Consider the following 26,486-nt stretch of genomic DNA (forward strand, 5'->3'; position numbering starts at 1 on the left):
ACAAAGGACAATGCATGAAGTCCCCAACGCGGTGGGTTGCATCGGCGGCTGTTTGTAAGGTGGGCGTTTCCCTGCATTCGCCGTTTAAGACGCAGGGACTTTTTCTCACTTTTGTTTGGGGAGAAAAAGTGCATCTTATATGGCGGCAAAAACGCGTAATTACAAATTGATGAACATTTCATGCTAATATTATGCAGCATAGAAAAAGACTGAATCAAACGAACCAATTCCAAGGTGCATCAATTTAAATAAATCTGCATCATCTCAGAATTATTAACATCTCATAGATTATTTCTATCATTTTACTTTAAAGTGTAACTGTCGGGCATAAAATCAAAAATCAATTCTTTATTTTTATGTGGTAAACAAGTAATAAGGATGCTAATCAGGCAATCCAAAAGTTAAAATCTCTATTACTTTTCTTGTTTATAAATGATCATTCCCCAGTTTACCTGACTCTTATTTGGTACGTTGCCGCACAAAGGAAGTTGCAGGGCATGCTGGGTTGTCTTTTTTTGCTTCTTTATTTCCCCTCAGACTTAACTAATGTACAGAAGAAAAAAAGGACAACCCAGCATGCCCTGCAACTTCCTTTTTGCGGCAACGTACCAAATAAGAGTCAGGGAAACTGGGGAATGATCATTTATAAACAAGAAAAGTAATAGAGATTTTAACTTTTGGATTGCCTGATTAGCATCCTTATTACTTGTTTACCACATAAAAATAAAGAATTGATTTTTGATTTTATGCCCGACAGTTACACTTTAAAGACAGAAATTTACAGAACAAAATGAATAAAAGAAGCAGACTGCAAACTGTGTCATCCTATCATTCTAAGCGGATTATAGCGCTCTACTCTATGGCCATATTGGTAAAGTGGAGATGTCTGCCTGCATGACAAGATCTCAAAAAGCCTCACCGAGCAAGTCTCTATTAGGCTGAATTCATTTTCTGCACCAGTACACAATGCCTAGCGAGATCTATAATTTAAAGGTGCACTGACAGGAGGCCGCGGTAAATTACGGTCAATGCAAATCGCTTCATATTAGCTGATATATTTTTAGATACTTTTAAATGACTTTGGTCCACTGTTAGCATGTAGAGAACACAGATCATTGCTCGCATGATACGAGCACAGATGATGCCATTACCGACGAGGAATTTAATTGCATCTAAAGCCAATGAAGGAAAGTAAACTCATTCATGTCACCAAGTAGGCCGTGACATGGAAGGGAAGTGGTATCTATTCAGCGTCTTTCGTCAATTAAAGGAAATGTGGGACAATATGTAAATGTCCAAATGATTTTTATCATTTTACTATTGTATCTATATATCCATCTGCTTAAAGGATACCCGAGGCAAAGTAATTTCTACAAACTGAGGGAGCAGGCATGTATAGGCAGCAGTCCTCATGCTCACCACTTCCCCTCCAAATTACCCCGTATGTTGTGCCAGGTTCACAAGATCGTGCACTACTGTGCAAGCGCTGGTCCAGCGGTGCACATCCTTGTTCACACTTCCGAGACCCAGGAGTGCTCTGCACATGCACACTTCAACTTGTTACGGATCCATTTCAATAGAGCAATGTGAATGGATCCTATAGAATAACACAGGATCCAGTCCGTTACAGTCTGCTAAATGGACCGGTTTTATTGCCAACGTGAACCGGCTCTACATCTTTTATAAATGGATCCACAATGAAGAAAGATGGATTTCGCCACTCGATACTAAACGGCACTTTATTCAAACACGGTAAAGGTTACAACAAATGCCAGCGTTGACAGTTTAAGCTAATGGGAACCGAAATTTAAATAAAAAAGTCAGATACTCACCTAAGTAGAGGGAGGCTCTGGGTCCCATAGAGCATTCCCTCTCCTTTCCCGGTCCCCGCTGTTGCGCTGGCTCCCCCGTAGCGGTATTCAACCGTTTCGGTCAAATACCGCCGTTTCCCCACCGAAGGGAGGATTCAGAAATGCTTCGAGTGCCCGAGTGCTCCCGAAGACAGGCCGCTCTACACTGCGCATGTCCTCTATGATGCACTCGCACATGCGCAGTGTGGAGCCCCTGTTTTCGGGAGGACTCGGCTCCTGGAGACTTCCGAAGTCCCCGCGGCGGGGGAATTGAACGGGGGAGCCAGCGCAACACCGAGGGCACCGGCAGAGGAGAGGGAAGGCTCATTAGGACCCCAGCCTTCCCTCTCCTTAGGTGAGTACTTGCCTTTTTTTTTGTTATATATGGATTCCCATTAGCTGGTGCGGACCTCCCGTGCATGCACAGAAGACCCCGACTGACATGACTGAGCCAGTTACCAGGGATGATTGCAGATGAATGGCAGACCTCAGGAGGATGGCGAGGGTCTCAGGCGTGCTTATGGGGCTGGAGGAAGCCCCGGGTAAGTATCAAGTCTTTCCTTTCAGCCGTCTCTGATTTTCATTAAGTTAGAATGTTGTTAAAAGTTCAATATTCTAGGCTCATCGTGTCAAAATCTAATCAGACAATGAATCCAAAACCCCTGCAAAAGGTTTCCTGAGGCCTTAAATGGTCTCTAAGTCTGGTTCAGAATTACTGACAAAAATGAACAGAGGCGGAGCCACTGTGTGACGTGAGAACATGTTGCACATGACGCTTTACGCAACACGCCGAGCGGCGTCACTTGAATGTGAAACCAGGCGGGTATGCTTTTTTAATTAGCGACGGCAAGCGGAGAGCAAAGGCGGAGGTATCTATATGAGAGAGGCGGCTACCCGGGAGCTAACTCAGAATCAGAATCAGAATTTATTTCGCCAAGTACAACGGTGGATTGTACCCGGAATTGGTTTTGGCGCATACAGGGTCGTTGATGAAAAAAAGCATACGGTTAAGCATGGTACATACGTAGACATGGGACAAGCATACATAGGACAACATTAACAGCTTGTGCGTACAATGAAACAGAGCATCGTATACAGTGAAGCATGGTACATACGTATAGACAATAGAATAAAAGCAGAAAAAAACAAAGAGCATTACAGCATACACGTACAGTTAACGTAATACAAGCAAGCAATTACATACACTGATAGCAGGAACAGAAAAAGAGTGGGACAGGAGGAGCAGCCTGAGAGCTGATATGAGCGCTGCCATTTTCGGCACTGGACGCTACACAGCGACACGCTCCCAACAAGACAGGTGCAACCGATTGTCCACAGAAAGTAGAGAGAAAGCAGGAAGCAGAAGCAGAGAGAAAAAGGAGAGAATCAGAGTGATGAGTCCCCTGGGGTTGTGGCGAAACCATGGCTGGTTTGTGTCCTGGTGGTCACACACTTGAAGAAGATGATGTAGTCCTTCTTCCTGGGCTGCAGAGAGTGGAGCTAAGGCCGTGGAGAGTGCAGGACTGTGCTGCGCTTAGATCGCACGGGGCTGGTGGTTGGCACTGGCAGTTGGATCTAGGCTGTGGAGCAGCTGGGAGACCTAAAAGCAGGTGAAGGGGTCTCTGGGCTGCCTGTATGCTGAAGTTGGGTTGCAGTAGTGGGGCAGGCTGGCAAGGTTCAGCAGCTGCCATTTCGACCTGCGGATGCAGCTGGGGCCTACCTTGAATAGACCTGGCCTGTGGTTGGTGGGAGTTAGCAAGGAATCCATGCGGCCCGGGCACAGCAGCGAAGGTCGAGGTCATGGGGTGAAGCAGCTGCAGCCCACGTGGCGAGTGGTTCCCTGCCCAGCCTCGGATGTGTGATGGGAGAAGAGGCCAGCAGGTCTGGCTGCCCGGGTGGATGGAGGGAGCATGAGGAGAAGCAGTGGCAGCAGTTTGGACTCGGAGCCGCTGGAGGGGCCGACACTGCCGGGCTCTGAAGTGCAGAGCTGGAGCCTCCAAGCGATAAGCCTGCATGAGCCTCCCGCTGGCAGAATTCCTCTCCTCGTTCAGCAGTGGGATGAGTGAGCAGCAGCGGTGGTATGGCATCATCGACTTCAGCGGCAGTATGGCATCTCCTTCCCTATGTCGGCTGTATGGCATCCCTTCAATGTGGCATTTCCCTCCGCGATCCGCAGCTTGATCAGGTAGCAGTGATGATCCGGACCCCCTTGCAGCCAGACCACGTGCGTCGGATCAGCTGGGTTCTTAATCAGCTGGCAGCCCGATGCAAGCCCGCAAGCTGCGGCTGATATGAGCAGTATGTATGACTGTGAGTACGCCTGTGACTCCCCACATCCTTCCCAGGAGATTTGGGAGGATTTAGGGGGGAAAAAAAGAGAAATCTAAAGAAAAAAGCCCGGAGCCCTGTGGCCGTGGCTACCTGTATATTAGGACACTCCTGTATATTAGGACACTTATAATGCCAGCTCTGCCAATAAGACGTATTTTATACCATTTTTAGAATGCTAACTTTTTAATACAGTAGTAATACACTATTGGAGACGGGTTCTCTTTATTCTTTTGCAAAGCGGAGTACAAACCGGAGAGTCTAAGACAACCAGGAAGCAGATGTACCAAAAAGGCTTACATCAGACGCAGGAGGATAAGACGGCCATCTATACTGCCAGAGAGGCAACGAGGGAGATGCAAGATTTGGTCATTTAGACCCTTGGACCTGGCGAGTCTGTACCCGTGAGGGACGTTTAAACTTATACTGACTGTCCAGAGATATATTCAGAAATGTCCAGAAGGGAGAGTGCGGATTGTATCAGTATTGACTAACTACTCACTAGTGTAACCTGGTTTGTTCTGCAGCGACTCAAACATAAACAGAGCGGTGGACTGTTCTGTTTGATGTTAACCCCCTGCTGCTCATAGTTGTCAGGGGAGAAGCATATAGCCAAGCAATTTGCAAAGACTTTTCTACACGTGTCCAGGAAGTAGTAACGTAAGTGGGATTGTATCTGCATGTGGTTGGACTGTCTGTGAGCGCTGTTCTACCGTCTGCATAAATAGGCTTTTGCATAATATTCTAATTTTTCCAGTTTCACCCGTACATCAGCCTGCTAACACTTGACTAGACAATTAAATAATCATTTTCCAAATACTTGAGGGTGCTTAGGAAGTAACTGCCATCATTAGCCTGTTCAGCAGTCATGGACATTCTCCAAGATCTCCTCTGCCCTGATCACACCATTGGCCGGTGGCGGTTTCTGCCTCCAATGAGTCGAAATGCTATTTTAAAAATATTAAACCAGACAGGACCCTGCTGAAAATGCTAATAAATAATGTAACCGTGACTAAAAGACATGTTTAAATGATTCATACATTATTTAGCAACATTGTGCCTCCAGGTAATTGTTGTACAATCTCATTAAAATGAAAAAAATAACGAAGAATGACTCACTTACGCAGCTTTGAAACTTTTTAGCTTTGAGCAGCTAAAATAATGGCCGTTATTGAGAGGATCGGCACCGTCTGCAGAGCAGCCCATGGGACGGATGTGTGACAGGAAATGGGGAGGGGGGTAAACGGCCATGCTCTACATTACCAGCAGGTACCGATGGAGAAACAAAAACACGCCAACGTTCTTAATCATCATTCCAATCATTTCTTACTTACACCGGGAGTTCTCGGTTTACACTAAGGTGGTGTTCTAGAACTGTGTGCGACAATTACTGCATCATTTTAAATAGATGCGTGCCGTTATTCAGTTCTACAGGCAGTGGATGATGAAACCTGCTCATATTCAGTTAGACACAAAACATTTATATTGCACTTTTCTCCTGGGGACTCAAAGCGTCAGAGCTGCAGCCACAAGGACCCGCTCGATAGGCAGTAGCAGTGTTAGGGAGTCGCCCAAGGTCTCCTACTGAATAAGTGCTGGCTTACTCATCAGGAAGATCGATGTGAGATCGAACGCTGGTCTCCTGTGTAAGAAGCAGAGCCCTTGACCAGTACTCTATCCAGCCACTGCTGATTTCAATCAGGTGTGTCTGACAAAACAGACTACATTGTACATGAGATAACGGAGAAGACTTTCGATGTTCTAACACAGTGGACCTCACACTAAGGCCCACGGGCCGAATGCGCCCCCCCCCCAAGGCTTTATCACTGGCCCCCAAACACAATGTATAACTTATAGATGCGGCCCACTGCACCATTAAATATCGGTGGCCCACATATAGAATAGCAGTGCTGGCACCACCCATCCACATACTGTAAAAGCCGGTGAGCAGTCATTCCCTGGCTTCCAATCCAATTGTGCATCAGGTGACACTGCTGTCCAACTGAATGGCAGGTTGTCACCTGGGTATGCTTCACTGTCTGGTGCACAAAGACATTCTTTGGGTGCCACATGACTGAATGGCTGCTGCTGGGAGTTCTCCTCCAGGCATGATTGGGAGGAATCAACACCTAGATTCAATGTAATGTTTTTCAACATCATTTTATGTATATTCTGCCCCCCCAGCAGTCTGAAGTATATTGACCCGACCCTTGACTGACCTGTTAGACCCCAATCCTAACAGGTCAAAAAACATAGGTTAAATCTTTGCAGAGTGTCTAACATCATTAAATCTCTGTAGAGTAGCGAATCATCAGGTTGTCAAAGCCGACGTATAGTCAGAGAAACGTGTAGGTGGACGGAACACAGTGGAGCATGCGGGCATCACCCAGATGAAGGGTGCCTGCGCTGGATGGCTAACAGCTTTGTCTGAGAACCGTGGAAAGATGGGCAATCCCCGGACAAGTCTACTCCAGCACTGGCGCCGCATGTGCTGCGCTATACCGCCAGCTCTTTCCTCACCTTACGTTTTTGCACTACGGTTATAGGCTGCAAATGTACTTTATACTGAGGAGGCCGATAGTTAAGTGATCGTTGCCAGACTGTGCGACCACAGTGGTGGTGTACATTCTAAGGAAAAGGTTGACATATGGATTGTTACCTCATTGGGTCAGTGAACATGCAAAAAGGCCACTAGTAGAATATCAGTAAATTTATCAATATTCTACCATTTTGTAGTGCTAATTCTGATTGCCATTTGACCTTAAAGGGACTCCGAGCACCTCTCATGGGCATGCCTTTAAGACTCCGACCAGTACTGCAAAGTACTTAAAGATGCATACCTTTCTGTAGCATGTGCTCTCCTCTTTCATTTGATTTGATGTTCTACACCACATAGTTTTCGTTCGATTTGAATTTAAAAATCCCGGCTGCCATCTTGGCTATGTTATAACTTCCGGGTCACCCCTATCTTCTCTGTTAGAGAAGTGCATCACTGAATGAAGCAGGAAGAGGAAGTGACACGCATGGCCGTTGCAAGAGGCTCCTCCAGAGGGACATAGCACGACTTTGTTGGAAGTCGTCTGTCTTCAAGGTATGCCCATGAGAGGTGCTCAGAGTCCCTTTAACCGCCCCACTCCAAAAAGAAAGAACATGGACACCGCAGAAGTTTTGGTGCCACCATAGGCACCATTACTAATTTTGTCTACAAACTGCGGCTACAAATAACGGGTGCGCAGATTTCCTGCTTCCATTGGGTCATTCATACACCGCGTTCCAAATTATTATGCAGATTATATTTTTATTCGATTTTCTTAAATAAATGCAAGTGATCGTATTGCGCTTTTCTCCTGGCGGACTCAAAGTGCCAGCGCTGCAGCCACTAGGACGCGCTCTATAGGCTGTAGCAGTGTTGGGGAGACTTGCCCAAGATCTCCCACTGAATAGGTGATGGCTTACTGAACAGGCAGAGCCGAGATTCGAACCCAGGTCTCCTGTGTCAGAGGCAGAGCAATAACCATTAAACTATCCAGCCACCACTGAATGTTTCGGACTGTAAGAAACTCCTAGGTTTAGAGGAGGAAAAAAAAAATCCGGGGAAAAAAAACAAACAAATACTAAACCTGATGAATCTATAGTGCAGGGGCAACCACCCCCAACTGTCTGTAAGCTACACTGACCAGCTACATTTCACTAACCCCTGCTGCCACACTACACTAAGCTACACTACACTTATCCCTGCTGAACCCACTAGCTAAGCTACAATACGCTGCACTACACTAATCCCTGCTGCCCTACCAGCTAAGCCAAACTACAGTACAGACTGCATAGGTTCTCCCACTACCTGTGTATGAAGGGAAGTGACGGGATCTGTGTGATGGCGCTGGCCTGGCACGGTGGGTTAACAACATGGAGGAGGCAGTGAGTGGAGCTGCAGTGCAGACAGAGCATGTATGTGGGCGGCAGCGGCGGAGCCTGCTGTGATGTCACTGGGCTGAACACTATGCGGACTGTGGAGCCTGTGAGTCTAGCATATGAGGGTGGCAGGGGGTGGATCCGTTTAGAGTAGCCTCACAGCTTCCTACTGGCTCTACTTTGTATGAGGCGGCGGTAGGCGGAGCCGTATTAAGCTGTGCAGCTTCTACTAATCACCGGATCCTCTTCTCGAATGACGACGTCGGTGGTAGGCGGAGCCGTATGGAGCAGCACAGGGAAAAGTAGTTAGCAAAGATCACTAGATCGTCTTGACAGGTATCACGGTTTCGATTTAAAACCGCCTACTGCAGAGGAATTTCTTGCAGAAAGAGATGGTGCGTTGTCACGCATGAAGATGATTTTGTCATAGAAAGCACGGTTCTTCTTTTTGTACCATGGAAGAAAGTGGACAGTAAAACGCCACATACTTTTCAGAGGTCATTTTCACACCTTCAGGGACCCTAAAGGGAGCAGCTCTCTCTCCATGATTCCGGCCCAAAACATGACTGCCATCTTCTTGCTGATGTTGCAGTCTTGTTGGGACATGGTGTCCGCCCACCAACCATCCACCAATACGGACCACCCAGGGTTGCATGGCACTCATTAGTAAACAGGATGGTTTGAAAACTAGTCTTCAAGTAGTTCTGAGCCCACTTCAACCATTTGTATGTGAGCATGTTGCGAAACGGATTTCTCCTCCAATTCGATAGAATGATTGAATTGGAAGGTCGATTGACCCTTTAGGGTCTACAGACAAAATTCCAACTGTAAGCAGTCTGAAACTGGGCTGGTCTCACATTTATTTTGATGGGATCATTTCGAAGCAGCGTACAATTTGTATGCAAGCTGGCATGATTTAAAGTAGACCTGAACTCTTGCACAGGACAGAAGGAAAATAGAGAGAAATGCACCCTGTATGTATTCAGAGAGTTTAGCCTAATTCCCCCTTATCTGTTACTAATCACCAGTGTTATTTGATCTCTCAGCCGTCAGCTGAATGCCACAGCAGAGCAGCTAATTAGTAAACACAAGATGTTAACAATATGTCTGCTTCCGTGAAAGAAAGAAGTGGACACGCTCCAGATTTATTGCAGGAGTCCTGTAAGCTGTAATAAAGAAATATTTCCCTTGCTATGTTGTTGCATATCTTTTAGAGCAGAGAGGAAGTTCTGAGCTCAGGTCCCCTTTAACTGGTCTTTCTTGTGACTAGAAAATGTCCTGCTCTCTATTAGGCTCACACAACACAGCACAGCTTCTGTTGTGGGTGATGCCAGCACTATATAAATGCTTAATCGAGATAGATTGCAGAATGTAATGAAAACAAATTTGGAGTGCTAACGTGCTATGATGCTTCTGCCTGGCTTCTCTGATAGCTGGCTAGCCCCATTCCCAGGAAAACATTGTGTGCTTTATGATTCTACGCTGCGTAGATAAACAAGTGACAGTGACAAAACAAGGACGTCCTCCTCACCCTGGGCATATAGAGCTGATGAGCCTGGATACATTATTCATCGCATTCAGGGCGATAATGAAAAATCTATTTTAATATGGGTGGACATGCCTGGCCGCCTCATGAAACAGATTTCCTAATGATCCTCCTCCAAGACTAACTAGATAAGAAATTAAGGCTGACCAGAGGGCAAAAAGTTTCCTCTTCCCAGAAACAACCAGCATCAGTACAACAAGAGACAGTATCCTTAAAGCGGAACTCCGTGCAGTGTGACTGGACTGTGCATTCAACAGCATCTGTTATTCAATGTTTTGGCTTTTTTTTTTTTTTTAATATAGTATTTTGAGGCACAAATGTTTTAACCTCCTTGGCAGTACTGAGTGTAGCTGGGAGTTACTTTAAACAAAAATTAGTAGTAACCCTGACCTACACTCGTGGATAGCGCCAGGAGGCCATGCACAGCGATTGCAGGAAAGAGCTATTGTCACTCACCTCAACGGGATCCATCGTCAGCAGAAGTCTTCTACGTGTCTGCCCAGGGCCCCGTCACTATTCAGAAAATGCTGTCTGTGACATGACAACAGAGGGCGATCTCCACATAGATACGCAGTGCTCCTCACAGGACAGAAGGAAGACTTCCAGGAAGTGCCCAGAACCTGGGGAGGCAAGTAGCATACGCTCTGCTCTCTGCCTAGAAGATTGGGGGGGGGGGGCACTAGCTGTTGAACTATACTGAACAGTTCAACAGGGGGGCACCCACTGGCTACCTGCATTAGTGGGAGCTCTCTGGCTACATGTGAATGGGGGAGCACTTTCTGACTATAATGTGTCCCCCCCACACACACCGCAGTGTGGGGTGCCCCACTCCCTCGGCATACATATTAGTAAGCCGACAGGAGATATTAGTAAGCTGCCAGGAGATTTGGGGCGCCGGGTAAAACTGTAAAAAGGCTCACCCTGCTCCTGCAAAAGTCCTGGTGCGGTTAGAGATAGGTGTAGCCAGTAGTAGGTGACCGTAGCATAGGTAGCCAGGGATAGGTGTAGCCAGTAGTACGTGGCCGCAGCATAGGTAGCCAGGGATAGGTGTAGCCAGTAGTAGGTGGCCGTAGCATAGGTAGCCAGGGATAGGTGTAGCCAGTAGTAGGTGGCCGCAGCATAGGTAGCCAGGGATAGGTGTAGCCAGTAGTAGGTGACCGCAGCATAGGTAGCCAGGAATAGCCAGTAGTAGGTGGCCGTAGCATAGGTAGCCAGGGATAGGTGTAGACAGGATAGGTGGCCGTAGCATAGGTAGCCAGGGGATAGCCAGTAGTAGGTGGCCGCAGCATAGGTAGCCAGGGATAGGTGTAGCCAGTAGTAGGTTGCTGTAGCATAGGTAGCCAGGGATAGGTGTAGCCAGTAGTAGGTGACCGCAGCATAGGTAGCCAGGGATAGCCAGTAGTAGGTGGCCGTAGCATAGGTAGCCAGGGATAGGTGTAGACAGGATAGGTGGCCGTAGCATAGGTAGCCAGGGATAGGTGTAGCCAGTAGTAGGTGACCGTAGCATAGGTAGCCAGGGATAGGTGTAGCCAGTAGTAGGTGACCGTAGCATAGGTAGCCAGGGATAGGTGTAGACAGGATAGGTGGCCGCAGCATAGGTAGCCAGAGATAGGTGTAGCCAGTAGTAGGTGACCGTAGCATAGGTAGCCAGGGATAGGTGTAGACAGGATAGGTGGCCGCAGCATAGGTAGCCAGGGATAGGTGTAGCCAGTAGTAGGTGGCCGTAGCATAGGTAGCCAGGGATAGGTGTAGCCAGTAGTAGGTGGCCGTAGCATAGGTAGCCAGGGATAGGTGTAGCCAGTAGTAGGTGACCGCAGCATAGGTAGCCAGGGATAGCCAGTAGTAGGTGGCCGCAGCATAGGTAGCCAGGGATAGGTGTAGACAGGATAGGTGGCCGTAGCATAGGTAGCCAGGGGATAGCCAGTAGTAGGTGGCCGCAGCATAGGTAGCCAGGGATAGGTGTAGCCAGTAGTAGGTAGCCGTAGCATAGGTAGCCAGGGATAGGTGTAGCCAGTAGTAGGTGGCCGCAGCATAGGTAGCCAGGGATAGGTGTAGCCAGTAGTAGGTGGCCGTAGCATAGGTAGCCAGGGATAGGTGTAGCCAGTAGTAGGTGGCCGTAGCATAGGTAGCCAGGGATAGGTGTAGCCAGTAGTAGGTGGCCGTAGCATAGGTAGCCAGGGATAGATGTAGCCAGTAGTAGGTGACCGTAGCATAGGTAGCCAGGGGATAGCCAGTAGTAGGTGGCCGCAGCATAGGTAGCCAGGGATAGGTGTAGCCAGTAGTAGGTAGCCAGGGATAGGTGTAGCCAGTAGTAGGTGGCCGCAGCATAGGTAGCCAGGGATAGGTGTAGCCAGTAGTAGGTAGCCGTAGCATAGGTAGCCAGGGATAGGTGTAGCCAGTAGTAGGTGGCCGCAGCATAGGTAGCCAGGGATAGGTGTAGCCAGTAGTAGGTAGCCGTAGCATAGGTAGCCAGGGATAGGTGTAGCCAGTAGTAGGTGGCCGTAGATAGGTAGCCAGGGATAGGTGTAGACAGGATAGGTGGCCGTAGCATAGGTAGCCAGGGATAGGTGTAGCCAGTAGTAGGTGACCGTAGGGGGGGCGTGGGGGGTGTGTGCGTGTGGGGGGGGTGGGGGTGTGTGCGTGTGGGGGGGAGGGTTGTGTGTGTGTGTGTGTGTGTGTGTGTGTGTGTGGTGTGTGTGGTGTGTGTGTGTGGTGCGTGTGCGTGGTGTGTGGTGTGCGTGCGTGTGTGGGGGGGGGGGTGCGTGGGTGTGTGTGTGTGTGTGTGTGTGTGTGTGTGTGTGTGTGTGTGTGTGTGTGTGTGTGTGTGTGTGTGTGTGTGTGTGTGTGTCCGCCGCACATGCACACCCGTCCAGCCCCCTGCTTCCTCCTGTCCCAACGGCTGTCCATGATGCACATGCGCAGTAGCGCAAATGCACGGACACAGGGACAGGGGACGCAGAGACACTTCAGGACATCAGGACACTGCGTCGGGGACACTGCTTGCTGGCCCCAGGAGTCCCCCAGTATAAATTTAACAGATCCCATGCCTGTAAAAGCTTTAGCCAGCACTAGGCTAGCTAGTACAGGTGGCTGGCATCCCCTGATCGCTGCTGATCCCCCCCCCCCCCCCCCGCTAATACATTACCCAGCCTGGATCCAGCGATCGCGCAGCCTCTCCTCTATGGGGAGGATCGGGTTTGCGCATGACGTCATGTACGATCCTCCCAATATTGAAGCCCGGAGCTGTGCGGTGAGGCTGCGCGATCACTGGATCCAGGTTGGATAATGTATTAGCGAGGGGGAACGGGGGGGGATCAGCAGCGGGGTGCCGGCCACCTGTACTAGCTAGCCTAGTGCTAGCTAAAGCTTTTACAGCAAAGGGATCTGTTACATTTATACTGGGGGACTCTAGGCTGCAAAACCTCCTGAGCGGCGTAACGCTCAGCAGGTTAACAGAGGTGCAGCTGCAAGGGCAAAATGGTTTTCAATAACCTCAGGATGACGCCTGAGAAAAGCAGCTTATCCGTGTTAACAGAACAGGAGGATGTTTGAAAAATAAAGTTGTATCTGCAGGATAACAGTCCCCTGTAAACAGCACAAGCAGGGATTCTATGATGCCAGATACATGTGCTTGCCAGTTGCTTGAGAAACCAGACGAAAAACGCAAACCCCCGCCCGTGCAGCTGAAAATACTTACCAAGCCTCCAGGCACCATCTTTACTCTTCCTGTAGCTCCCAGCGGCTTTCAGACGTCGTCTGTGTACGGCTCTCAACACGTCACCTGACCCACATCGGGTCATGCGACATGCTGGAAACTATGCATGGAAGACCAGAAAGCCGACGGGAGCTGCAAGAAGGGTAGAAGATGGTGCCTGGAAGCTTGGTAAGTATTTTTTAACCTGCAAACCCCCCAAAGCACTGTCCCCGTTATCCCCTCAGGCATGCCAGTTGGACTTCCGGTTGCCTGAGTTCTGGATAACCGTGAATTTGCTGTACTGTGATTTAACACAGAGTTAAACTTTCAGCTGCAAGCGTCACATGATTTAGCATGTGACGCTAAGTGTAATGGAGCGCACACGCAGCCCAGGGGAGGCAGAGGAGTCAGCATGCTTCTGAGCCGATCGCTATGCGCCAACCAGAAGTGAAGAGGGGATGACATACTGCGCGCACAGGGCGCAGTATGTCCGGGTGGGGGGTCAATCAAGTCGCCGGACACCAGCAGGAATATTAGAGGAACGGCGGCAAACGGAGGGGGGCGCTAAAGGTATGTGTTTGAAGTCCCCCAAACACTGCAGCAATATTTTTTGTCAGCTGTGGTATCCTTTAAAGGTAATCCAAGATGAGCTGGAGAGAAATAACTATACATACCTGGGGCTTCCTCCAGCCCCCTTCAGGCTGACGGTTCCCTCGCAGTCCTCCTGTGCTGTCTGAATCCTCCGCAATTTTCCAGTCTGGGGCACACTGCGAATGTGTGGCCTGGCCGCGCCCTTGCTGCTGGAAGCATTCTGCTTCGTACTACTGCGCTGACGTACAATGCTACCGGCCATGGGAGCGTGGCGGGGGATTACACGCAGCCAGCCTGCACCAACTGGAGGACTATCTGGGGTGAGCTGCGAATGTGTGGCCTGGCCGCGCCCTTGCTGCTGGAAGCATTCTGCTTCGTACTACTGCGCTGACGTACAATGCTACCGGCCATGGGAGCGTGGCGGGGGATTACACGCAGCCAGCCTGCACCAACTGGAGGACTATCTGGGGCACACTGCGAATGTGTGGCCTGGCCGCCCCCTTGCTGCTGGAAGCATTCTGCTTCGTACTACTGCGCTGACGTACAATGCTACCGGCCATGGGAGCGCAGCGGGGGATTACACGCAGCCAGCCTGCACCAACTGGAGGACTATCTGGGGTGAGCTGCGAATGTGTGGCCTGGCCGCGGCCTTGCTGCTGGAAGCATTCTGCTTCGTACTACTGCGCTGACGTACAATGCTACCGGCCATGGGAGCGTGGCGGGGGATTACACGCAGCCAGCCTGCACCAACTGGAGGACTATCTGGGGTGAGCTGCGAATGTGTGGCCTGGCCGCGGCCTTGCTGCTGGAAGCATTCTGCTTCGTACTACTGCGCTGACGTACAATGCTACCGGCCATGGGAGCGTGGCGGGGGATTACACGCAGCCAGCCTGCACCAACTGGAGGACTATCTGGGGTGAGCTGCGAATGTGTGGCCTGGCCGCCCCCTTGCTGCTGGAAGCATTCTGCTTCGTACTACTGCGCTGACGTACAATGCTACCGGCCATGGGAGCGTGGCGGGGGATTACACGCAGCCAGCCTGCACCAACTGGAGGACTATCTGGGGCACACTGCGCATGTGTGGCCTGGCCGCCCCCTTGCTGCTGGAAGCATTCTGCTTCGTACTACTGCGCTGACGTACAATGCTACCGGCCATGGGAGCGTGGCGGGGGATTACACGCAGCCAGCCTGCACCAACTGGAGGACTTTCTGGGGTGAGCTGCGAATGTGTGGCCTGGCCGCGGCCTTGCTGCTGGAAGCATTCTGCTTCGTACTACTGCGCTGACGTACAATGCTACCGGCCATGGGAGCGTGGCGGGGGATTACACGCAGCCAGCCTGCACCAACTGGAGGACTATCTGGGGTGAGCTGCGAATGTGTGGCCTGGCCGCGCCCTTGCTGCTGGAAGCATTCTGCTTCGTACTACTGCGCTGACGTACAATGCTACCGGCCATGGGAGCGCAGCGGGGGATTACACGCAGCCAGCCTGCACCAACTGGAGGACTATCTGGGGTGAGCTGCGAATGTGTGGCCTGGCCGCGCCCTTGCTGCTGGAAGCATTCTGCTTCGTACTACTGCGCTGATGTACAATGCTACCGGCCATGGGAGCGTGGCGGGGGATTACACGCAGCCAGCCTGCACCAACTGGAGGACTATCTGGGGCACACTGCGAATGTGTGGCCTGGCCGCGGCCTTGCTGCTGGAAGCATTCTGCTTCGTACTACTGCGCTGACGTACAATGCTACCGGCCATGGGAGCGTGGCGGGGGATTACACGCAGCCAGCCTGCACCAACTGGAGGACTATCTGGGGCACACTGCGCATGTGTGGCCTGGCCGCCCCCTTGCTGCTGGAAGCATTCTGCTTCGTACTACTGCGCTGATGTACAATGCTACCGGCCATGGGAGCGTGGCGGGGGATTACACGCAGCCAGCCTGCACCAACTGGAGGACTTTCTGGGGTGAGCTGCGGAGGACCCAGACGGCGAAGGAGCGATCAGCCTGAAGAGGGCTGGAGGAAGCCCCAGGTATGTATAATTTTTTTCTATCTCAGGTACACTTTAAGGACAGCTTCACTTTTGGAAAAAAAATAAAGCGTTTTGATTACTTACGTTTTTAAATAAGGTCATGAGCTTGAAAGTTTTGCAAACAAAGACAGGAGCTTTCCTCTGAACAGCAGCGTGTTGTACTCCGCTGTGCTTCTTCCGTCTCAAGCATTTTCCTCTAATAGGAGAACACGCACAGAGTTAACAGGTTTCTTTTTTCCTTTTCTTCTGGATGATTGCTACTTTTCCTGGGTGATTTCACGCTTGAGTGCCAACAATTAAAAATGGAAGATTTCTCCTGGCGATTGGCATTTTCAGTATAAAATCTCCATTTCTTGTTCGCTGAAGATTTGCATGTTCATCTCTTTGTTACGCTGAGTGTAGAATCACATATTCTATCTGAACATTTAGAGAAACTCAACCCCCCGAAGGAAGGAGGGGGCTAAAGTTTCACCATGGAACAAATTTAGTAAACCTGGAGAACAAGAGTGATCAGGCAAACCTGAATTGTAGATGTATGTGTGTATATATTATTATATGCACACATCCATATTTACATACACACACACAGCCGGCACAGCCCTACCATGAAGCCAACTGAATCGTGATTCAGGGCAGCATCTGTCTGAAAGTCGAAACACAGTGCCATCTCTGTTCCCCTGTGCCCCCCTCTGTGACCTCTGTTCCCTTGTGCCCCCCCTCTGTAACCTCTGTTCCCTTGTGCCTCCAGTGTCCCCCTCTGTGACCTCTGTTCCCTTGTGCCTCCAGTGTTCCCCTCTGCGTCACCTCTGTTCCCTAGTGCCTCCAGTGCCCCCGTCTGTAACCTCTATTCCCTTGAGTCTTCAGTGCCCCTCTCTGAACCACCTCTGTTCCCTTGTGCCTCCAGTGTCCCCCTCTGCGTCACATCTATTCCCCTGTGCCTCCAGTGTCCCCCTCTGCATCACATCTATTCCCCTGTGCCTCCAGTGTTCCCCTCTGTGCCACTTCTGTTCCCCTGTTCCTCCAGTGTCCCCCTCTGTGCCACCTCTGTTCCCTTGTGCCTCCAGTGTCCCCCTCTATGTCACCTCTGTTCTCTTGTGCCTCCAGTGTCCCCCTCTGTGTCATCTCTGTCCCCGAATGTGTCACCTCTGTCCGCCTGTTCCCTCAGTGTCCCCCTTTGCAGCCACTATGCAGCTCTGTCCTCCATCCCCCTTTGTGCATCCTTCTGCCCTAGTGATGATTGTAATGTGCTGTTTCATTTACACAGTGTGGCCAGACTCATTTACAGAGGAGAGCAAAGGTACAAACTCCCAGATGGTCCCAGCCCTGGATCACAGGTTTGCTCTAAATTAAGTATATAGAACTTGAGGGGGATTCTTTATTTTAAGGTGCTCCTTTTTCCATTGCTCTAAGCACTGCAGGAGCCACACTACTTTAAAAAAAATGTTACCTGTGAAATATCCTGTAACTTGGACCTCGCATTATAGTATAGTGTACCGCAGCAAAGTGTCATTTTACCCAGTTTAAAAACAATTTACTAACCTTTTTACCAACAAAACTAATTTCTTCTACGCTCCAGGTTTGAGTTAAAAATGTTTGCAATAAAATATTAGCCAATTTTTCTGGTCAAAGCTTGCAGGACAACCTATGATCTAAAGGTTTGTATATATGCATCTGACCATTTTATTTTTATTTATTTTTTGTTATTTCTGCTGATGACTGTGGTCGAGAGATGTTATGGAGATATCAGTTGTCTAATTAATCCTATAATCTCTCCAATGGATGCAGAAATGTAGGCATAGCATCATGCCCAGCGACCATTACCTAGCAACCAGAAATCAGAAACACTGCTGGAGTAGCCAAATAGGAAGAATCCAAGAGCAATCATCTCCTGCAGCAACCCTTTAAGCAGGAGTCCTGCTTAAAGGGTTACTGATGTAGCTTGTAACACAATTAAATAAACATATATGTACAAGTCCCAACACTACACAGAACTAGGGCCAGTGATTTCTCCAATGTAAGCAACAGAAACATAGGCATAGCATGAGGCCCAGCATCTGTTACCTAGAAACCAGAACTACTGCTGGAGTCTGTGAATAGGAAGAAGCCAGGAGCCAGTCTGCAGGGTACCTGAAGTAACACCAAGTAAACGTGTATGTACAAGTCCCAACCCTACATAGAACTAGGCCATGTTTCTACCTCAATCTATTCTCACTGTAAAGGTATTGTATGATTGTTAGGTCGATTCTCATGTAAAGTATGCCAAATCGACCTAACGAGCCATCGAAACGCGAATCGGACATGCCGGAAATAATCGAGCGGCCGGGAATCGAGCGGCGCATCGTGTGCGGGAACGCACCGTGAGTACCCAGCATAAGGCTTTAGATGACACTTTCTCTACAGTTGAGCTATAGCATAGCTCTCACAGGCAACTAATTCTAGGCCATAAAACTCCTGTGTGGTTGGGGGGGAAAAAACACAATTGAGAGCAGGTTCAAGTTCAATAGTCCAAGGTCTGCCTGTATGGGAGCTGAATAACAACAACAAACTACTCATGCTGAGTCAATCAAAACTGGGTGTGTTCTTTTTAAAGTGTATCCGAGATAAACTTTTACACATTTCATAATTGTGCCCCTTACATATACTTTATAGGGCATTCCTCAAGCCAAATACTTTTTTTTTTTTTGTTTTATGTCCCAATTCCCTATAAACTAAACAAGCTACACCTACAGCTCCTCCAGCAACTATGGAATTCTGAGTCCCATGTAGTAAGTTCTCATGGGAGCTCAGTCTGGGGATGAGGCTGCTTTTCCCGAAGGAGGAGGAGGAGGAGGCATTACAAGCCGGAGGCTACTGAGATTTCAGAGGCAAGGGGGTGGAGAGGGCAGGAGAGAGGAGGAGAGGGGAGTGGAGTTTTCACAAGATGAGGGGAGGAGATGCAGAGCAGCTTGGCTGTATAATGCTGGGAATACACCACACAATGCTCTGTTACATTTTTCTGTTAAATTATTTTCTGTAGAGACTGGTCATTATCTCTGGTGCATTGTCTTCTGGTTATCTCCTGCTGAGTAGAACAATGCCTAATTGCTAGGCAGATAGATGGTTAGATCATTTCCAACATGTGTAAATTATCTATCTGGCAGGTAAATCTAATGCTGGGTACACACTATGAGAGTTTCGGGCAGATTTACTGTCAGATCAATTTCCAACATGTTCGATTTGCTTTAACATCAATTTACAAGCATTTTCCGATCGACTTCCTATTAAAGTGAACAGAAATCAATCGGGAAATGCTCGGAAATCGATCGGAAAGCAAATCAGACATGTTGGAAATAATCGATCTGACAGTAAATCGGCCAGAAAATTTCATAGTGTGTACCCAGCATAACAGAAAATTGTATGGTGTATTCCCAGCATTATGATGACAAGGAGAATATGGCTGCTCTCATTTGATCACAGGAAGAAATGATCATATACTGCTGAAGTTGTTTGCAGCAAGATTTACTGTGTAAACCATCTAAACTTTAGATAAGATATATAGACAAGTTACTTCCTATAGTTCGTTTTTCATCTCGGATCCACTATAAGTCCAAAAAGTTCTAGCTACAGTGTTCTCTATCAATAATAGCAAAACCAGAGTTAGACTTTAGAACAAAACCTTAAAAGAAGTTTCCCTGCAAAAACCCTCAAGATTTCGGGACTAGTAATAAGTAAAAGTTGAGGCTTGCCAAATTATGCACATAATGTTCTAGTCTAATCTAGTGCTTTCATTGCCTATTCCCAAGCAAGTTCTACTCTCTCGCTAGTGCAAACTCCTTAATTGCTGCCAGCCAGGGCTTTACCTCTGATTTCGCTCTCCCGTCTTTCTCGGGTGCTCGTGGCTGGTTTTGTCTCTGCTGGCGAGCGTCTTCCAACTGAGCTCGGAGTTTTGAAGCCAACTCCTAAAAGAGTAAAAAAACAGTTTTCATATGAAACTTTACTGCTTTGAGCAAAAACTCATAACAAATCTGAAGGAAAAAATAAACTTATGAGAGAATGAAAAGTACAGATAACAAATAGAACATTAGAAGCAAAGAAATGTCATGTTTTCTAAAAGAGAGAGTAACCCCCCCCCCCCCCCCCCCCCCCGAGTTATCTATGCACAAGAGCTTCTCTGAGCTATTTAACCAAACTTGGTAGAACTCAGTCCTGTTTTCAGGTACATCATGTGTTTATTTTAAATAATTTTATTTGGTTCAAGTTTCCTTTAACTCTTTAGCAGCCAAGTTAAGTAAAACTGTATTTGGCTGCAGGGCCGAATTTTTCCTGCCGCTGGGGAAGTGTGCCTTCACCAGCCTGGCAGGCTCAGCAGGGTAGGCAGGTGGGAAGTTACCTGTCCAGATGTCTGGATTGGCTTCTTCTTCCTCCTACACCACAGTGGCAGTGATGTAACCCCGACATGTCTTCTCAGGTTCAAATCTCATTAGACGTGATCGGGATCCAGGAGTCAATGTCAGCCTTACAGAGCCACCTGGTGGTGGAAGAAGGGTGATGGAAGAGTCTCTTCCGCCACCAGGTGGTGCTGTAACGCCGACTTGGTCTCCTGGATCTCGATCACGTCATATCATGTGATCGGGACCCAGAAGACCTGTCGGAAGTTCAGAGCTGCAGGTGGAGTAAGAGAAGAAGCCATCTGGAACATGTAAATACAAATGCTCCCTGCCGCCCACTCATTTGGCTACACTAGGCAGGAAAATGAGATGTGCAGACAGAGGCTTAGAATGCACCAGTAGCTTTCAAAGGAAACATTTGAAGCTGCTAATGGGTTAAGGCTCACTCACCTAACATCAGCTAACCAATGCCAAACTCATCCCTGAGGCATACCTGATGAGCAACTACTAGACAAAGTAGACAAGTAGAGCAGATTTGGTCTCCGCTTCACCGGATCTGAATGGCTTGGTCCATACTTGCAAATGGATCTATGAAAACAGATCTGATCACCGGTCAATCAGATCAGTTTTCACTCCGTTGACACTCTGGTTTGGTGAGCGGGCATGCGGGAGGGGGGGGGGGGGGGGGGGGTGTTTCTTACCCAGGCTTCCATCTCTTCCCCTTGAGTCACGTGACTACCAGGAAGTGAGGTAGTCACATGACGCGACATGAGATGCAAGGGGAAGAGACGGAAGCCTGGGTAAGAAATCCTCCCTCCCTCACCCGCCCACTCAGGCGTCCCCAGTTCCACATCCCTCAGACCCCCACCCCCAGTGGATTTACAGTCTGTTTCTTCACTAGTGTGAAGAAAAGTTAAGTTCTAACATTGCCCCCAATGCACGGCATCATCTTCCGTTTCTGGTCCGCTGAACTCAGCGGTCCAGAAAAATTAGTGTTGCTGCAAACTTGCAGTCCTGTTCAGCGGATCGTGCGGTCTTGAACGGATGGATGTAAACGGATCCATAGGTTAACATTGGATCCGGTCACATCCGTTTGTACAGTATCCGTTCAGATCTGCGAACTGACCGTTTTTAATGCAGGTGTGAACCGAGCCTTAACCCCCTTCCAAAAATGGCTGCTCCATGAAATAAAAAATAAAGAATAAAATCAAACACAGAGTCAATAGTAAAGATATCGAGGGGACAGAAGAGAGAGAACCATCCCCAGGAAACACTCACAGAACAGGATGCACAGAAACTCTGTAGGGGCACCAACCTGAGCTAACCAGAGAACTGACAAGGTTTGTGCAACCTAAATCTCTGTTTTTAACTATTGGCTAAGGGGCTTCGGTTTTTCGCTGGGTTCCTTTCATTCTGTAAGTAGAGTGAAAGGAACATCAAGTATAAAAATAATTAAAACTTTAGATAATGAAAAGCAATAGTAAATGCTTGTAAATAGTTTAAAATCAATTACCCTGCACCACAATTGAATATATATCTTTTTCAAGGGGTACTTGAGACTGTCTTTGCCATGTCAGGGGGCACATGGTGACCACAGGCTACTAAAAGGGCTGCACACCCATAAAGCCTCGTACACACGAGGTACTCGTGTCTGCTGTTGCCAGACCAGGGAGCTACAGCTCAATTGCGGCGACCGCTATCCACACGTCTCGCCAGAAAGGCAGACGCGGCGAAAGCTGTCTGTGACGGGAGCATCCCCCAGCCGGATGCTCCATTCACTTGCGTTTGTCTCTCGTCGCTACTCCGCATACACGTAGTACGCGTGGCGGACTAGCGACCGTTGCGGAGACAGAAGTTGCTGGCGATTGAACTTATCAATCGCACGCCAACTTCACTTCCCGGCGACAGTTCGTGGTGCGCGCGTCATACGCACGGGGCAACTGTCGGCGCAACATGGGCGTGCCACGTGTTTGTGGCGACAGTTGTGCCGTGTGTGTATGGGCCATAAGATGTTGAGGAAACACTGAGGTAGGCACCCTATCAGTACGGTTAATTGATTAGATGCAATAATACAAGACGTGGATTTAGCCACTGCTGCTGATTTTGGTTTATAATTACACTATTAAATCTGCAGTTATGTTAGGCAAGCGATGGGATGTGTTATTAGCTTACATTACACCCTGGTGAGGTTTTATGACTGCAGTACACAAAAACATTAATACAAGTCCACACAAGCAGGACAAATTGTGTCCTTCTTTCCCCTGATCGGCAATTTACATTTCCCTGCCTATTGTCTCATTTAGGGAAGGATAGTCTTACCTGCAGGGCTGCAGTTATACATTCAGCCCACCCAGGACGTTAATCATCATGTAATGCTCCACGTCTTAAGTGGATATATCAGTACTGCGCATTTCTGGAGCCAGGAGGTCTAGTTTTATATAAAATATTGTTTACTTAAAGAGACACTGAAGCGAAAAAAAAAATGATACAATGAATTGGTTGTGTACTATGAATAATTACTAGAAGATTAGCAGCAAAGAAAATATTCTCATTTTTATTTTCAGGTATATAGTGTTTTTCTAACATTGCATCATTCTCTAATATGTGCAGATTACACAACACTCAGCATTCAAAATGATTCTTTCAGAGCAGTCTGTGAACTAATGACCTCTCCTCTGGCAGAGAAAAAGAAAACAGTTGATATAATAAAAGTCAGAAAATAGCCCTCTCCACGACTTTGAAAGTCGTAGAGCTTAATGGTTTTTTTGCATAGAGATAACAACTGGAGTTTCTTAACTCTTCCTGTACTGGAAACAATTAGACTGATGTATCTGATCTTAATGTTTTATTTCTTAGCTGTACTACACATACAAATCATAATATCATCATTTTTTTTTCGCTTCAGTGTCTCTTTAAAGGGACCTTGAAAAGAGAAAATAAACAGAATCTGGACTTACCTGGAGCTTCCTCCCGCCCCCACCCTCCCCCGTAGCCCGCAAGGTCCCTGTGTCCTCTCTGTGGTCCCGTCTTGAAAGACTGATTCACGCAAACACAGGATGCTTACGGCGACGGTGCAGAGGGGTCCGTTCATGTGCGACTTTGCCGAACAAGCCCATTGATCATCATTGCCCTCTTTGATCTATCCACATTGAGTCTGCAGATCAGATGTTCCGACTGAAGTCTGACTGGACTTGCCGCATGCTTGCTTCAGGTGTGTGATTCAGACGCTACTGCAGCCAAAGAGCTGAGCAGCATGCCTGGCAACCGATAGGTTTAAAAAGAAATAAATATGGCAGCCTCTATAGGTCTTTCAGTTCAGGTGTCCCTTAGGCCCCTTTTACCCTTGCATTGCAAGTGTGTGTTGTGTTTTACCGCAGTGTAATGCAATGGCAATGCAAGTCAATGGAGCCTTTTACACTTAGCGCGTCGCGTTGTGCCGAAATTGTTCATCCCACCTTATTCTGCCTCAAAGCCTGCAGAGCATTACTGCAAGTACTGCGATTAACGCACAATGCTTGGGGAAATGGAAGTCAGTGGGCAAAAGAGCGTGGGGCAACGTGCATGTGCGAACCGGTCTTCCTGTGCGTCACTGAGCAAGGGGGTGGGGGGTAGCTGCGGCACTATGCATATGACCTTGGAGTGGGATGCGGTAGGAACATGGCATCACACTGCAACGCAAATATCAGGTGTAAAAACGGCCAAAACTATCAGGGCAAAGTTTCCAGATTCATCAACTAAGGACATCAGATTTTTTTTTTTTTCAGAAAATGATAGGGAAATATGCAGAAAGGCCTTACCGTGTTGCCCATTATTTCAGCTTTGACAATCTTGGCGCCAAGTTTATTCATCTCCTCTTCCGTAAGTATTTGGACTGGTGGAGCTCTTGTCTCAGGTCTGGATTAAACAGAAACACCTGTAATATTACAGCATGGAAAGCTGGAAGGACACACTACAAAATACTGTATACTTAAAGAGGAAGCTTACTGAATATAAAGGGAATGACTAACATTGCTTATCTTGGGTACCTGGAGTTGGAGGTTTCATAAACTGAGTTGGAGTCGGGAAATTGTTGTACCAAATCCACAACCCTGGTAAGAATTAGACCCAGGAGTCGAGGAGTCAGAGCCATTTTGGGTACCTGGAGTCGGAGGTTTCCTAAACTGAGGAGTCAGAGTTGGAGTCAGATGATTTTTGTACCAACTCCACAGCCCTGGTCACGGCAAAATGATTGTTTACTGTGTGTTCCAAAGCCAGCAGAAATAACATCTGGTCTCCCAGAATGCTGGGTGCTGGTCGAATTCAAGGGCAAAGGGTGTGTCTATTACCAGATTTTTCGGCTGGAGGGGCAGAGCATCAATGTCCTGTGTTCAGGGAACAGAGCCAAGTGCAACAAAATGTATCCCTGGCAGAGAGGGGGAGGGGGCTGATACAAGAAAAATAGACCGGGCAAGTGAGTGCGACCCAAAGGCCACATTCTGCCCACGGGCCACCAGTTGGATAGCCCTGCTCTAGACCTAGGCTCTCAACACGACACATGTACCCCAAGGGTTATGTCTGTTGGGTTCAAAGGGTACTTGAACTGGTTAAAGTGCACCGAACACCTTTTTTTTAGCACTCAGGACATTTCTATAGCACATGAAAAATGCATGCTAACAATCTGTTTCATTATTAAAATAAACTTTCATTTTACCTTGTATTTTACATTCAAAGTAGTTTTATTAGCCTGTGTTGTCAGCAGGCCTGCACGGCCGTACCACAGAGATTTCAGGAAGCTAATTGTTTTATTGAGCTAATTATCAAGAAGTAAACAATACCTTTTCATCAACAAAGGGGGTGGGTAATTAGGCCTGTTTCTTCTAAGACATTTTTGTGTGTGTCAATAATGTGTCAAGATAGCATCTCTGACTTCTGTAAATAAGGAATGTGAGAAGGGGAGGGGGGAACATGGCAGCTTCTGTGCCAGGAGAAATTCCAGTGAAAGAGAATGTGCTCAGTTCCCTTTAAAGTCACTGAAGGAGTAGGCTGAAACAAAGGACACCTGAAATAAGGGGGGTATGGAGGCTGCCATATGCATTTCCTTTTAAACAATGCACATTGCCTGGCTAATACTTTTAGATATAGACTCTGAAGAAGTATGCAGATCAGAGGTTTCTGACTGAAACCTGACTGGATTAGCTTCATGCTTGTTTCAGGTGTGCGATTCAGACACTAACGATGCCTGAAAGCTCAGCAAGACTGCTAGGCAAATATATATAGCAGCCTCCACAATCCTCTCACTTTAAGCGTCCTTTAACTCTGCATTATCTGCATAACTACTAGCAATATTTTATGAAAGCAAGAGTGTATAAACATGGACTGACAATGGTCCACCCAGCAGGCGTTCCTATCCTCTACCACAGTGGGATCTTATTTCCCTTTAGCGTCTTCAGCTTCTCCTAGCAGTCAGCCAACCTTAACACCTAAACCACAAACTGTCTAGCAAGACAAATGTGTAACAAACACCACAAGATGAACACTGTTATTAACAAATTAGCTGCTAATGAGTCTGTGCGACTCTCCTCTGTCTCCTGGGACCGTCTGCAGGCAGCAAATGGATCTCTATGAACTACATATTAGCATCTTAAAGCGAACCGATCAACTTTAAGCATGTATTGTGATACTAAAGTAATTTATACAGGCAAAAGAGAACCTCAGGGGAAAAAAGGTTATACAGACAGTACTCTGCTTACAAACGACTGGAGTTACAACGTTTTAGAAGTACAAACAAAGCTGTCTTCATGTATAAATATACAGTACTGTTTATTACATATTTTTACATGTTACAGCATTGTACAAACTGTTATAAGAACTTTAAAAACACACTGAAAACAACCAAAACACATTGTTAATGCTAGTGTTGGTGCCTAGCCAAATACCCACAACTACCGCTGTTCAGCAAACTGGTAGGATGTATCTGAAATTCAACCTGACTCACAACCTAGTGAATGCCTCCTGGCCCTGTCTGCTTGCTCGGTGCTGTGGAAATTACAAAATCATGAGGAGTGCTTGAGGTTAATATAAATGAACTGTCACCCCAAAATTACGGCAGTCACCTCCCAAAAACCCACCGGAGACCAAAAAACAATCAATCAGGGGTGTCTACTTTAACAGATACCAATTTTATTAAGAACACT

At 47.8% G+C, this 26,486-nt stretch overlaps 1 protein-coding gene across 2 annotated transcripts in view; it reads right to left on the minus strand.

Moving 5' to 3' along the window:
- CWF19L2 (CWF19 like cell cycle control factor 2) overlaps positions 1-26,486 on the minus strand; it is a 229,768-nt gene that overhangs the window by 123,011 nt on the left and 80,271 nt on the right. For both annotated transcript variants that reach the window (XR_011026053.1, XM_068266886.1), the window contains exons 9-10: positions 24,111-24,207; positions 19,786-19,884 (exon numbers count right to left, since the gene is read on the minus strand). Coding sequence is in view for 1 of the 2 variants with exons in the window: in XM_068266886.1 (XP_068122987.1) it covers positions 19,786-19,884; positions 24,111-24,207 (196 nt within the window). In the remaining variant the exon portion in view is untranslated. The remainder of the gene's footprint in view (positions 1-19,785; positions 19,885-24,110; positions 24,208-26,486) is intronic.

The sequence above is a fragment of the Hyperolius riggenbachi genome, chromosome 2, assembly GCF_040937935.1.
Source record: "Hyperolius riggenbachi isolate aHypRig1 chromosome 2, aHypRig1.pri, whole genome shotgun sequence".
NCBI classification, from domain to species: Eukaryota; Metazoa; Chordata; class Amphibia; order Anura; family Hyperoliidae; genus Hyperolius; species Hyperolius riggenbachi.